This window comes from Microplitis demolitor, chromosome 6 (assembly GCF_026212275.2).
Source record: "Microplitis demolitor isolate Queensland-Clemson2020A chromosome 6, iyMicDemo2.1a, whole genome shotgun sequence".
In the NCBI taxonomy this organism is placed as follows: domain Eukaryota; kingdom Metazoa; phylum Arthropoda; class Insecta; order Hymenoptera; family Braconidae; genus Microplitis; species Microplitis demolitor.
In genome coordinates this window covers 22,531,171-22,544,033 of record NC_068550.1, presented here as the reverse complement: position 1 = coordinate 22,544,033, position 12,863 = coordinate 22,531,171, and the positions used below count along the sequence as shown (strand labels likewise).

Genomic DNA, 12,863 nt, shown 5'->3' with positions numbered 1-12,863 from the left:
TAATTTATTTAAAAAATATAATGATACATATATTTTTTCACTTTATTTATCTATTAATTTGATTAATTATTAATGTAAAAATATAAATTCATTTAATGATAAATAAATTGTAAATAAATGATAAATATATTCACATGATTCTTGAACATTCTACATCATTTTAAAGACATTAAAAAATTAAAAAAAAGCCAAAACAAATTTATTGACTGATAATATATTTGTTTTTATAAATGAACTTATTATTATTTATCGCGATTAAATAATAACCAGAATTGAAATTGATAAATAAATTTTTTTCGAGCATGCGAAATAACAGCGAGAGTGCCCGAAGTATCGAGAGTGTTTACGCCCATTCCAGCGATCACGAACGACGATATAAAAGCAGGCGCGCAGACTGAGACCGGCACCAGTACACAAATACAAAGCGAACTATTAAGAAGTTAAGTGAGGAGTTAAGTTAAATAAAATACAATGCCTGCCATTGGTATTGATCTTGGAACCACATACTCTTGTGTTGGAGTATGGCAACAAGGAAAAGTTGAAATCATCGCCAACGATCAAGGCAATAGAACAACACCTAGTTATGTTGCTTTCACGGACACCGAGCGTCTCATTGGAGACGCAGCTAAGAACCAGGTTGCGATGAATCCAGCAAACACAGTCTTCGACGCCAAGCGACTCATCGGCAGAAAATTCGACGACCCAAAAGTTCAAAGTGACATAAAGCACTGGCCTTTCAAGGTAATCAACGAGGGAGGAAAGCCTAAAATCCAAGTCGAGTTCCGCGGTGAAGTAAAGAAATTCAATCCAGAAGAGATAAGTTCGATGGTCCTTACGAAAATGAAAGAGATTGCTGAGGCTTACCTTGGACAGAAAGTTAAGGACGTGGTCATCACAGTACCAGCATATTTCAACGATTCACAACGTCAAGCTACCAAAGACGCGGGTGCCATTGCTGGGCTGAATGTTCTTAGGATCATCAACGAGCCAACAGCCGCTGCTCTAGCTTATGGTCTAGACAAGAACCTGAAAGGTGAGAAAAATGTGCTTATCTTTGACCTCGGTGGTGGTACTTTTGACGTTTCCATCCTGTCGATCGATGAGGGCTCACTATTCGAGGTCAAATCAACTGCCGGTGATACACATCTTGGAGGAGAAGACTTCGATTCACGGTTGGTGGACCATTTGTGCAAAGAGTTTGAAAGAAAATACAAGAAGGATCTTAAGACCAATCCACGAGCGTTAAGAAGATTGAGAACAGCTGCAGAACGTGCCAAGCGTACACTATCATCTAGTACCGAAGCAACCATCGAAATTGATGCTCTATTCGATGGTATTGATTTCTACACCAAAGTCTCAAGGGCACGTTTCGAAGAACTCTGCGCTGATCTTTTCAGATCCACATTGGAACCTGTGGAAAAAGCACTAGCAGACGCCAAGCTCGACAAAAAATCTATCGATGACGTTGTTCTCGTTGGTGGTTCCACTCGCATCCCAAAAATCCAATCGATGCTCCAGAATTTCTTCTGTGGAAAGCAACTCAATCTATCTATCAACCCCGACGAGGCCGTGGCTTACGGCGCAGCGGTGCAAGCAGCTATCTTAACCGGTGAGGGTGGCAAGACCTCAACCCTCCAGGATGTTCTTCTTGTGGACGTCGCTCCGTTATCTCTGGGTATTGAGACTGCAGGTGGTATGATGACCAACATCATTGAACGCAATGCTCGTATACCCTGCAAACAGACCCAGACATTCACAACTTATGCCGACAACCAACCCGCCGTGACCATCCAGGTCTACGAAGGCGAGCGAGCAATGACCAAGGACAACAACTTGCTTGGTAAATTCGAGCTCAGTGGAATAGCACCTGCTCCACGTGGTGTACCGAAGATCGATGTCACCTTCGACTTGGACGCCAACGGAATCCTGCATGTGACAGCCAAGGACACGGCAAGTGGTCGTAGCAGTGATGTCCGAATTACCAACGACAAAGGACGTCTATCACGGGAAGAGATCGACCGCATGCTTGCTGAAGCTGAACGTTACCGCGATCAAGACAAACAACAGCGAGACAAAGTCGCAGCACGCAACCAACTTGAGACCTACGCATTCTCGGTTAAACAAGCAATCCAGGACAGCGGATCCCGTTTGAGTCAGTCCGAAAAAGACCAAGTCACTCAATTATGCGAAGAAACCATCTATTGGCTAGACAACAATACCTTAGCTGAGCAGGATGAATACAAGCATAAACTGGACGAGCTTCAGAAGCAGTGCTCACCTATCATGACCAAACTCCATCAAGGCGGTAACCCTGCGGGTGCTCAGAATTACGGAGCCCAACATCGTCCGGACAGCAACTCTGGCCCAACTGTTGAAGAAGTTGACTAAACATCTTTACATTTCCAAAAGAACAAAGCCAATAGAAACAAACAAAACATATATAATAACAGAAAATATTGAAACTCCCAAGACTGGTACTAGGATGAATATGAAATCGAGTGAACCAGTACTGTTATTCATAGAAAAATTCGTAAAACTGCTGTTCAGTTGAAAATTAATTGTAGTTCTCTGCAACTAATTGTTTAGTTGAGCGGTAGTTAAACGAGTTTATCCAACAATTATTAATCAAAGTTCACTCGTTATCATATTCACCCTAATTTTAATTTAATTGTAATTGTTTGTATTAATAAATTGTAGTTTTTTTTTTAAACAATAACGTACGTTGCAATAAAATCGAAAACATAATTTATGTAACACAAAAACAATAATAAATAAATTTATTTTATTTTATAATAAATATGTGTATTTATTTGAAATTTTTTCCAGACTTCTTGTTCCATAAAATTTTTCCCGCTAAGAAAGTCGATTTTCGAAAATTTCGGAATTATTGTTTGCAACCCCGAGTATCGAAATTAAAAATTTCACTAGATCTCGACATTTTGAATAACTCCTTCGACGTCAGAATAGGTTTCTGGGACCTTTAAACGTCGACATCTGATGAATACTCAATTTTTAAAAACCGGGGTGAAAACAATAACTTCCCGAATTTTTGAAAATTTTCAATTTTCTTAACGAGAAGGTCAAAATAATTTTTTATTCAAAGATATTAATAATAATGTAAAGTAGAAGTTTGAAAAACTAGAAAATTTTTTTTATCAATTTCCTGTATATAGTAGATAACAAAGTTTTACAAGGAGTACAGTGTCAAATATTTAAAGCAGCGATCATTTAAAATAATTTTAAATATGAATACTAATATACTAGCGATATACTACTTTGCATTTGGATCGAATATGCTCGACTGTAGGTTCAAACTTAATGTACCTGGCGCTAAGGTAGTAGACATCGGACGTTTAGAGGTAAAGAAAACTGTATAACTTTTTATTTTTATACAAGGGAAAAAGTTATACATTATTAGATATGATCATCTAGAATTATATACGATTATAGCTGACTATTTTAATCTTATTATATTTAATTACAAAGAGGGGAGGGTGGGGGAGCAAAACGGGGTACTTAAGGAAATTCCACGTTTTCGCGGACTAAAATACGCAAAATCTTTTTGATTTTAATGACATTCAAGGTAAATAGAAAAATTTTTCAGTTACTGTAGAAACAAAAAAAAATTTCATTTTTGCGGACTAAATGGGGTACTCACTAAAAAACGTAAAAAAAAAAATCTGGACATTAACTATACCCGGGTCGAAAAATTTGATCTGATTTTAGTCTAACTGGACTGTATTTGGACTACTTGGTCTTTTATTGAACTTTTATAATAAATAATAAATAAAATAACTCGAAAAATGTCAAGAAATTTTTCTTATTTACTGGATGAAATTGAAGATATTTTGGCATTAGAAAAAATTAAAATTCTTGTGCCATCTTATAACGGAAGCGCATTAGCATGTTTCAAATACCAAAAATTAGAATAAATTTATATTTCTAAATTATATTAAAAATATATTTGACAGACTTCCAGATAAAAGAGAAGAATTAAAAAACAATATAGATCGTGAGTTTTCAAAAGCCATACGATTTCTACATGAATATGGTTTAGTATCCATAGGAATCTGTATAAAGTGTACTAACACAGTTGATAACAATGAAGAACTTATCTTTGAGACACATGGAGCTTATACCATTTTTGGTAACGCTTGCAGTATTTTTGGCAACGAAAATCTAAGAGGAGTCGGTGAAGTTGAACTAGTGGAAGTTGATTCGAAGATGGCAAAAAATATGATTTAGATTTGTTCTTATTACCTAATGTAAAATGGGACTTTTGTATAAGCAGTTGCAAACATTCAATGGGTCGGGAGACACAAGACCATCAATTTTTTTTTTGTAAATGGCCGTCCATGCAATTTAAGACTGATATCAAAATTAATAAATTGTATATATCGTGAATATAACGATAAACAATATCCGGTTGTTTTTTTTAATTTAAAATTAAATCAATATCGACTGGACATAAATATCACATCGGATAAGCGAACAGTCGAAGTCTTACTGAATGAGAAATTTATATTTGCGACCATTGATATGAGCTTAGAGCATAAATGGAAGAATATGCAGCGTCATGTTACTGATGAGTATATGAAGACATTTGAAAATGATTTTATACTTCTCAATTATTTTCCAATATCAACAAAACGTGAATATTCCGATGGTGAAGATGGAACAAGCGATATTGGCGAGAATCCACTTTTGCCCGACTACAAGAAACAAAAAGTAAGCGACGACGGCTCTATTTTTTTATTATATGTGAACTAATAATAATTGGTAATTTGCAATTTTTTTTTTACATTAAGCAAGTACGTATTTAATTAAAAAATTGATTATTATTAGTAATTAATTTATAGTTACAATTAAAAAGAAATTCCACTAGTTTAATTTCTTGTTTCTATTATTAGTAATAGTTATTAAAAATTAACAGTATTGATTAATTAATAATTAAAGTAAACAAACAACTGAGACAAAATAATTTTTTTAATAAAAAAAAACAGAAAAAAAAAAATTTTACGTTTAAATCTAATTAATTTGCGTAAGTTAATTTAATTAATTACAAGTAAATTAATTGTTTCTTTATCTCGTAATTTTTAATTGTTTATTTGTCTCGTAAATAATAATTATGGCTAAAGAAATGAGTAGCTTATAATAATTAAATTAAATTACATGAATTAAACAAAATGATATGTTTATTTGTTTAGTAATTTTTTACTGTCGAATGAATCATGTTTTTTTTTTGTTTAATTAATTATATAATTATTCAACTTTACTAATTATACTAATTACTTACTATTGATTACTTGCTTTAAATGTAATTAAAATTAAAATTTAATTATAATTTAAATTTCTAATATAAATTTAATGATACAACATGTAACTATTAGTAGCAGCATATTTATTATTTGAATTAAATTGTTAATATTTCTTAAGTTTAATTTTCTGAAATAATTATGCTTACACGGAGAAAAAAATATAGTAATTTTTACTAAAAAATATGGGTAAAAATTACTATATTTAGATTGTAATGTTGAACCGCTATTGAAAATATAGGAAATATTATTAATCACATTAGTATATTTTACTTATCATGGTTAGTAATTTTTACAATACGGATAAAGGAATATTTACTATACTGCTTAGTAAAATATACATCTCAAATATGAAATAGTATAAAACCTCATTAGTAATAATTGTAAGTCGTTTAGTAATTTTGAAAGTACGAATATTGGAATATTTACTATACTGTTTAGTAAAATATACATCCCAAATATGGAATAGTACAAAACCTGCTTAGGAATAATTGTAAATCGTTTAGTAATTTTTAAAGTACGAATATTGGAATATTTACTATACTCTTTAGTAAAATATACATCGCAAATATGGAATAGTACAAAACCTGCTTAGGAATAATTGCAATTAATAATTACAATAAGCTTCCGTAATTTGAAAAGTAAGAATTAAAATTAACTGATTGTAAAAAATAATATATTTATACGAATTATTAATAAATGCATAATGCATTTTTTTATCTTAATACATGAATCTTTTCATACTTATAAACAAATATATATATGTGACTATTAAAAAGATTTGTAAACAATTACATTTTTAAAGTATAATTAATTAATTTGAAATCATTGATTCGAGCATAGTTGACTGTACACTAGTTGACAATTTAGTGTTAACTAGATTTATAACTATTTATCTAATTTAAAAATTATTCATCATAAAAAATTCAGTGAGTCTATAAAGGATAAATAAATGATTTAATTTGCTATTATTGTTATAACAAAACATTTAATTTAAAAAGTTATTGTCATAGTACAATATGTTGTGTATTTGTAGGAAAAGACATTAATTATGATTATATATAATAATATAATAAATATTAAGATGCTGTTAGATTCCAAAGGAGCGTCTATAACCGGCAGTTCCATTTTCACTTCTCTTGATCACAAGCACATGCATATATATTTCACCTTCACTCAAATAATCACTATACAATTTTATAGGTTATGCTTCCTGAAGACAGGTTAACAGTACACACTATTCCAAAGCCGTTTGGGCAGAACTGAGTGGAGCGCTCGCCGGGTTACAACGATATGATTTCAACATAGTACAAAATTACTAAACGTTTAGTAATTTTTGTATACTATGTACTTAGTAGTATTTCTTATGCGCATAATAAAATTCATAATACACGTAGTAAATTTTATTTCATGAATAGCAAAATTTATATTCCGTTCAATAATTTATCAAATCTCAGAAATGTAATATTTACTATATTGCTTTGTAAAATATACTTTCCGTTGTATTGTATTTATTAAAAATTGATGTAATAAAATTTACAACTCTGTTTAAAAAAAATTCAATCATGATAGTAAAAAATCTATTACGTATAGGAATTTTTAAAATCTGTATGTTGTAATAATTACTGAACTGTAAATTTTACTAAACGTTTTGGAATAATTACAAAATAAAATGTATTTATTCATTTCTGTTAGTAAATTTTACTAAAATATTGTAATTATTACTATATTTTCGAGACTCGTTTTCTCCGTGTACATTTTTGAATTTTTTTTGTTTTATAAAATTTTATTATAACCATCATTAAAAAAAAATACTCAGATATGATCATATATGAATAGTTATATCTGATTAGATACGAAATATGATCCTGTATAATACAAAATATCATTATATATGATCAGATTTATTATCATATACGATCATGCTTGATATATTATCGTATATGACGTATGTGATCATATCTGATGTATGATCATATACGATGCATGTAATCACACCTGATATATGACCATATATGATGTATGTGATCATATATGATACTACTTGAATTTTTATTATAGTTAATTACTTGCCCTCAGCAATCTAGCATTTAAACTCAAGTTAATAAACTCAATTTTACAAAAAATTTAATCCCAGATGATTTATTTGTCTCAACAATTTTTTAAATTTTATGATTCAAAAAGTTTTTCAGTTACTAAGGAATTATTTAGTACAAAAATATCAGAAATTGATTTTTTGATGGCTGACACGTCTTCGCTTATCTCCGTCCATTAATAAAAAATTTTTAAACCGCGATAAATAAGGAAATTTAAACCACCAACCAGTAATACTTACATCAATTCTCTCCCAGCTTGTAAAAAAAAATAAGTTGATGGTAGCATTGGCGGTGCGCCTCCACCGCGGGTTCATCTTTTGTGGGAATTAGGTCGCTGGGGGTTTCTGTTACGTTATGCTGCAGGCTTACAAACGACATGTATTTCTGTACGCGCATCACTTACTGTGAGCAACGAACGATTATTTCAGGCAGATTTTTTGGGAAAATTATAAATATTATTGATTCGCAATATTAATTAGGTCATCAGGAATGGCTGTAAACAAGCGGGGGGTACTTACTTGTGATTAGCTAGTCTTAGCGGTGAAGTTTATCAATGTCGTAGCTACAAGGCAGCTGAAGATCCTAAGCCAGTTGTTGAGTTCGATCAATTACCAGACGATCGATTACCTTCTTTATTATATATGTGACTATGCTACATCATAATTTTTTAACTTCCCGCTAAGAAAATCGACGATTTTCAAAAATTTCGGGAAGTTATTGTTTTCACCCCGATTTTCGAAAATCGAGTTTTCATCAGATGTCGACGTTTTGAGGTCCTAGGAAGCTATTCTGACTATTTTCAGAATGATGTCCGAGTGTGTGTGTGTGTCTAAACTCTTTGTAACTTTTGAACTAATGAATCGATTTGGATGGTTGAGGTGGCAATCGAAAGAGCTTGTTGGCCTTCAACTTTCCTGAAAATTTCAGATTATTTGATCAAATAGACTCGAAAATATTTGCGAATTACGAAAAAAAAAAAAAATTCTTTCTTTAGTTTTTTATTGATTTCTCAAAAACGACTTATACGATCGACTTCAAAATCTAATCAGCTCTAGTACTCAATAAAACGCGTCGATTGCCACCTCAAACATCAAAATCGGATAATTCGTTCGAGAGTTATCGCGGGAGAAAGAAATGGTGTAAAACGGTTTTTTCTAATTATTTTCGAAACGACTGACGCGATCGATTTCAAATTTTAATCAGCTCTAGAACTCAATAAAACGCGCCGATTGCCACGTCAACTATCAAAATCAATTGATTAGTTCAAAAGATATCGGCGTTGAAAATTTAAAAAAATAACATTTTATGTTATTTTTTTCGGATAAATCATAATATAACGTACTAAAATGTGGCTGACATCATACCAACTCATCTTTTTTATGGTTTCTTTCAATCATATAATGTCATCGAACTTGGTTTTTAGTTTAAATCATATTATCAACAAAAAAATCGATAAAACGTAGTTTTTAATATTTTTATCGGATATTTCATATTTTATTGCTTCTTACATGAGTCAAAATTTATTTAAATCTTGATTTTGATCCCCGACATTGATTTCTGCCTCAATACACTTATTTTACTGAACAAAATCAGGAACTAAATTTTAAAAACCGCTGAATTGATGATTTTCGATTCTTAAATTTTCAAACTTCAGCATAACAGATAACTTGTTAGAGCTTGAAAAGAACATAAAAAAACAATTGCATGTGATAGCATTTTCGAGCTCGAAGAGCTCGAAAATATATCTACACTAATGTTTTCAAGCTCTTTGAGGTCGAAAACAGCGGGAAGTTTTGGGGCTGGCCCGCAGGGTCAACCGACAGACCGATTTTTTTTTATAAGTTCAGCTTTTCAAAAGTTACTTGAGCTTAAAATCCAATTTATAGTAAATTTCGAAATCTCTTTATCTTTGATTTTTACTTTTGACATTAAAATCAAAATAAGTAGAAAACAATGCGGAATTTTGAAAAATTTTATTCGAAATAATAATATGTAAATAATAAAATTACCTACGAATAAGTACCCATGACATTTTAGGAGGAAATTGATAGTTTCACCGGAAAAGTAAAAAGATCTGAAAATTTACTATAAATGTGACCTCAAGCCTAAATAACTTTTGAACAGTTGGATTTATCAAAAAACGATAAGAGACTTTTTTTGTCTTTAGAGCGTTGGATTTCCTACAAAAATAATTATCCAGAGTGGCTACAAAGAAACTATTTTAATATTCCTCGATATTTCCCCGTTTTTCAATAAAGTTTTTTACACATTTCTCTGATTTAGAAATTTAATTCGTATCATTAAGAAATTTAAAGTTTTTATTACATTTTCATTGTCAATAATTAAAATTAATAGTTAAATCATGATCGAAAGTGAGAAATAAAGTCAGAATAAATTAACATGGCCTACTTATGATTATTCGATGTTTAAAATATCCAAGTTAAAATATTTAATAAGAAATTTTACGATTATAAGAATTTCAAAATACACCAGCCACAAAAATTAAGGGATGATAAAAAAATTCAAACCCTCGCAGTTTTGCGAATGCCGTAAAAATGCCGTAAATTTTCGGGATTTATGCACATGCCGTAAATTTACCGTAATAATTTGGTATTAATATGGTTATTTTGGCCAATTTTTTTTCTGCAGTTATGCCATATACTTACTGCACTTATGCTGTAGAGTTACCAGATTACTACAGTAATATTACTATAAAAATGCCGTACTTTTACTGAAAAAATGCTGTAAAAAAACTATTGTACGATAATGTAGTAATAATGAAATCGTTGTTTTTGTGATAATAATACCATCAGTATCCTGCAATTTCGCCAGATTTACGCTGATAAAATAGAAAATTGTAAAAAAATATAGTTTTATTTTTTGTTCGCTTCTGCATTTAAAATCATCGAAAATGTGCAAAATGTAATATTTTTTATTTTATTTTATTGATTCACACAATTCTTACTCAAACAAAAACATGTAAGTGAAAATAACTATCTGTGAAAATTGATGTTTTCAATTTTCTTAAGTTTGTTTGTATCCATCTGAATACAATTAGTAACATATTTCAAGTAAGTGATTCGGCATAATGGCTACCAGATCAGGCTTTAAACAAATAGGTCTCGGGATTGAGTCCACGAGTTAACGGGTATTTTTATTTTATTTTTTTTTTTTTTATGACAGTTATTTAATATATAACTTTATAAGGTTCTATATAATTATATAAAATTATATATAACTGAATAAAACTTTATATAATTATATATACATTTTTTTACGGGTAGAACGATTTGTTGCCGCAAAAATGCCGAAAATATACTATAAATATGCTGTATAATTACTGTTTTAATTCTGTGAAAATACCGTATTTTTTCTGTTTTATTACCGTAAATATTAGGAATTTATTTCGTAAATTTTTGTTAATAATGCGGCAAAAAAACTGGCTAAAATAACTCGAGTAATACCATATTTATGCAGTATTTATACCGTATAATTTCGGTATTATTTCGGTATTTCCAAAACCGCGAGGAAAGGGTTATACACATACCTCTAACTTCTTTACGTTGCTCAGATGTTACGATTTCTGGAGTTTCTGACTTTGGCTGAGGCTTCAAGTACATGAATTTCATTTCATCTGGTGGCCATAAGTTTCTCATCACCATATTTGCCCGTTTACGCATAGTGTTACATTTCAAAATTTTTGCCAGTTGTTCCATCGAAAACGGTTTGTTATTGATTAATATGAGCTAAAGTAAATAGAATAATACATATTAAAAAATTGTATGAGATATTAGTCAATACACTAATAGATGAAATTCACTGGTATATCAATAAACTTTACTTTCATAACATTATCATTATTACACTAGAAAACCAAGTATGTAGTCCAAATTAACACACTTGCTGAATAACATTGAAACGCTTTTTGCAACCTACAGATATTTAACATACCATGAAATGTGTTTTAAGTGACTACAAAAAACTATACACAGAAAAAAAGAAATTCTCGACTGAAGATAAATATTCTTGATTCAAGAAAATTTTTTTGGAGACCTAAATTTTCTCAGATAAAGTAGAAATCTTCTCCGACCAAGACGACTTTTTTTTAACCAAGACAAATTCTCTTGGCTCAAGAAAATCTTGACTTGGTTCCCGAAACCGTTTGTCTTCAAAAATATTTTCTTGACTCAAGATATTTTTTTTTCTGTGTAGTTTTACTTATGGCTTAAAACATGGAACATATGTAATGGGTGTTAAAAAATACACTTGTAATACACTTGGTTTTAAAGTATAACGTGCTATCTTGATTAAACAAAGCGATTTACTCAATGACGACTAGTATATTTATATCGTGTTAAAATTAACCCTCGCAGTTTTGGAAATACCGAAATAATACCGAAATTGTACGGTATAAATATCGCATGAATATGGTATTACTCGAGTTATTTTGGCCAGTTTTTTTGCCGTATTATTACCAAAAATTTACGAAATAAATTCAGAATATTTACGGTAATAAAACAGAAAAAATACGGTATTTTCACAGAATTAAAACAGTAATTATACAGCATATTTATTATATATTTTCGGCATTTTTGCAGCATCTAACCGTTCTACCCAGAAAAAAATTTATATATAATTGTATAAAATTTTATGTAGTTATATCTAATTTTATATTATTATATATAACCTTATAAAGTTATATGCAATAACTGTCATGAAAAAAAAAAAAAAAAAAAAACCCGTTAACTCGTGGACTCGATTCCGAGACTTAATTATTCAAAGTCTGATCTGGTAGCCATTATGCCAAATCAATTACTTGAAAGATGTTACTAATTGTATTTAGATGGATACAAACAAACTTTAGAAAATTGAAAACATCAATTCTCACAGATAGTTATTTTCACTTACATGTTTTTGTTTAAATAAGAATTGTGTGAACCAATAAAATAAAATAAAAAATATTACATTTTGCACATTTTCAATGATGTTAAATGCAGAAGCGAACAAAAAATAAAACCATATTTTTTACAATTTTCTATTTCATCAGCGTAAATCTGGCAAAATTGCAGGATACTGACAGTATTATTATCACAAAAACAACGATTTCATTATTATAACATTATCGTATGATAGTTTTTATACAGCTTTTTTTTGGTAAAAGTTCGGTATTGTTATAGTTTTTTTGCAGCATTTTTTCAGTAAAAGTTCGGCATTTTTATAATAATATTACTGTAGTAATCTGGTAACTCTACAGCATAAGTACAGAAAGTATATGGCATTACTACAGGAAAAAAACTGGCCAATATAACCATATTAATACCAAATTATTACGGTAAATTTACGGCATGTGCATAAATGCCGAAAATTTACGGCATTTTTACGGCATTCTCAAAACCGCGATTTAAATCGTTTGAAATCATTTCTAAACGTATCAAACCGTTTTTTTTTTAAT

General features: G+C 30.2%; 1 protein-coding gene across 1 annotated transcript; it reads left to right on the top strand.

The window, feature by feature from the left end:
* The first annotated feature begins 418 nt into the window (after positions 1-418).
* Positions 419-2,712, top strand: LOC103572015 (heat shock protein 68). The gene has a single exon (XM_008550397.1). It carries the CDS (start codon positions 472-474, stop codon positions 2,386-2,388), a length of 1,917 nt encoding a protein of 638 aa, XP_008548619.1. The 5' UTR covers positions 419-471; the 3' UTR covers positions 2,389-2,712.
* Positions 2,713-12,863: the final 10,151 nt, after the last annotated feature.

Coding starts and splice junctions, on each gene's coding strand:
- LOC103572015 (XM_008550397.1), top strand. CDS start 472: ATGCCTGCCATTGGTATTGATCTTGGAACCACATACTCTTGTGTTGGA.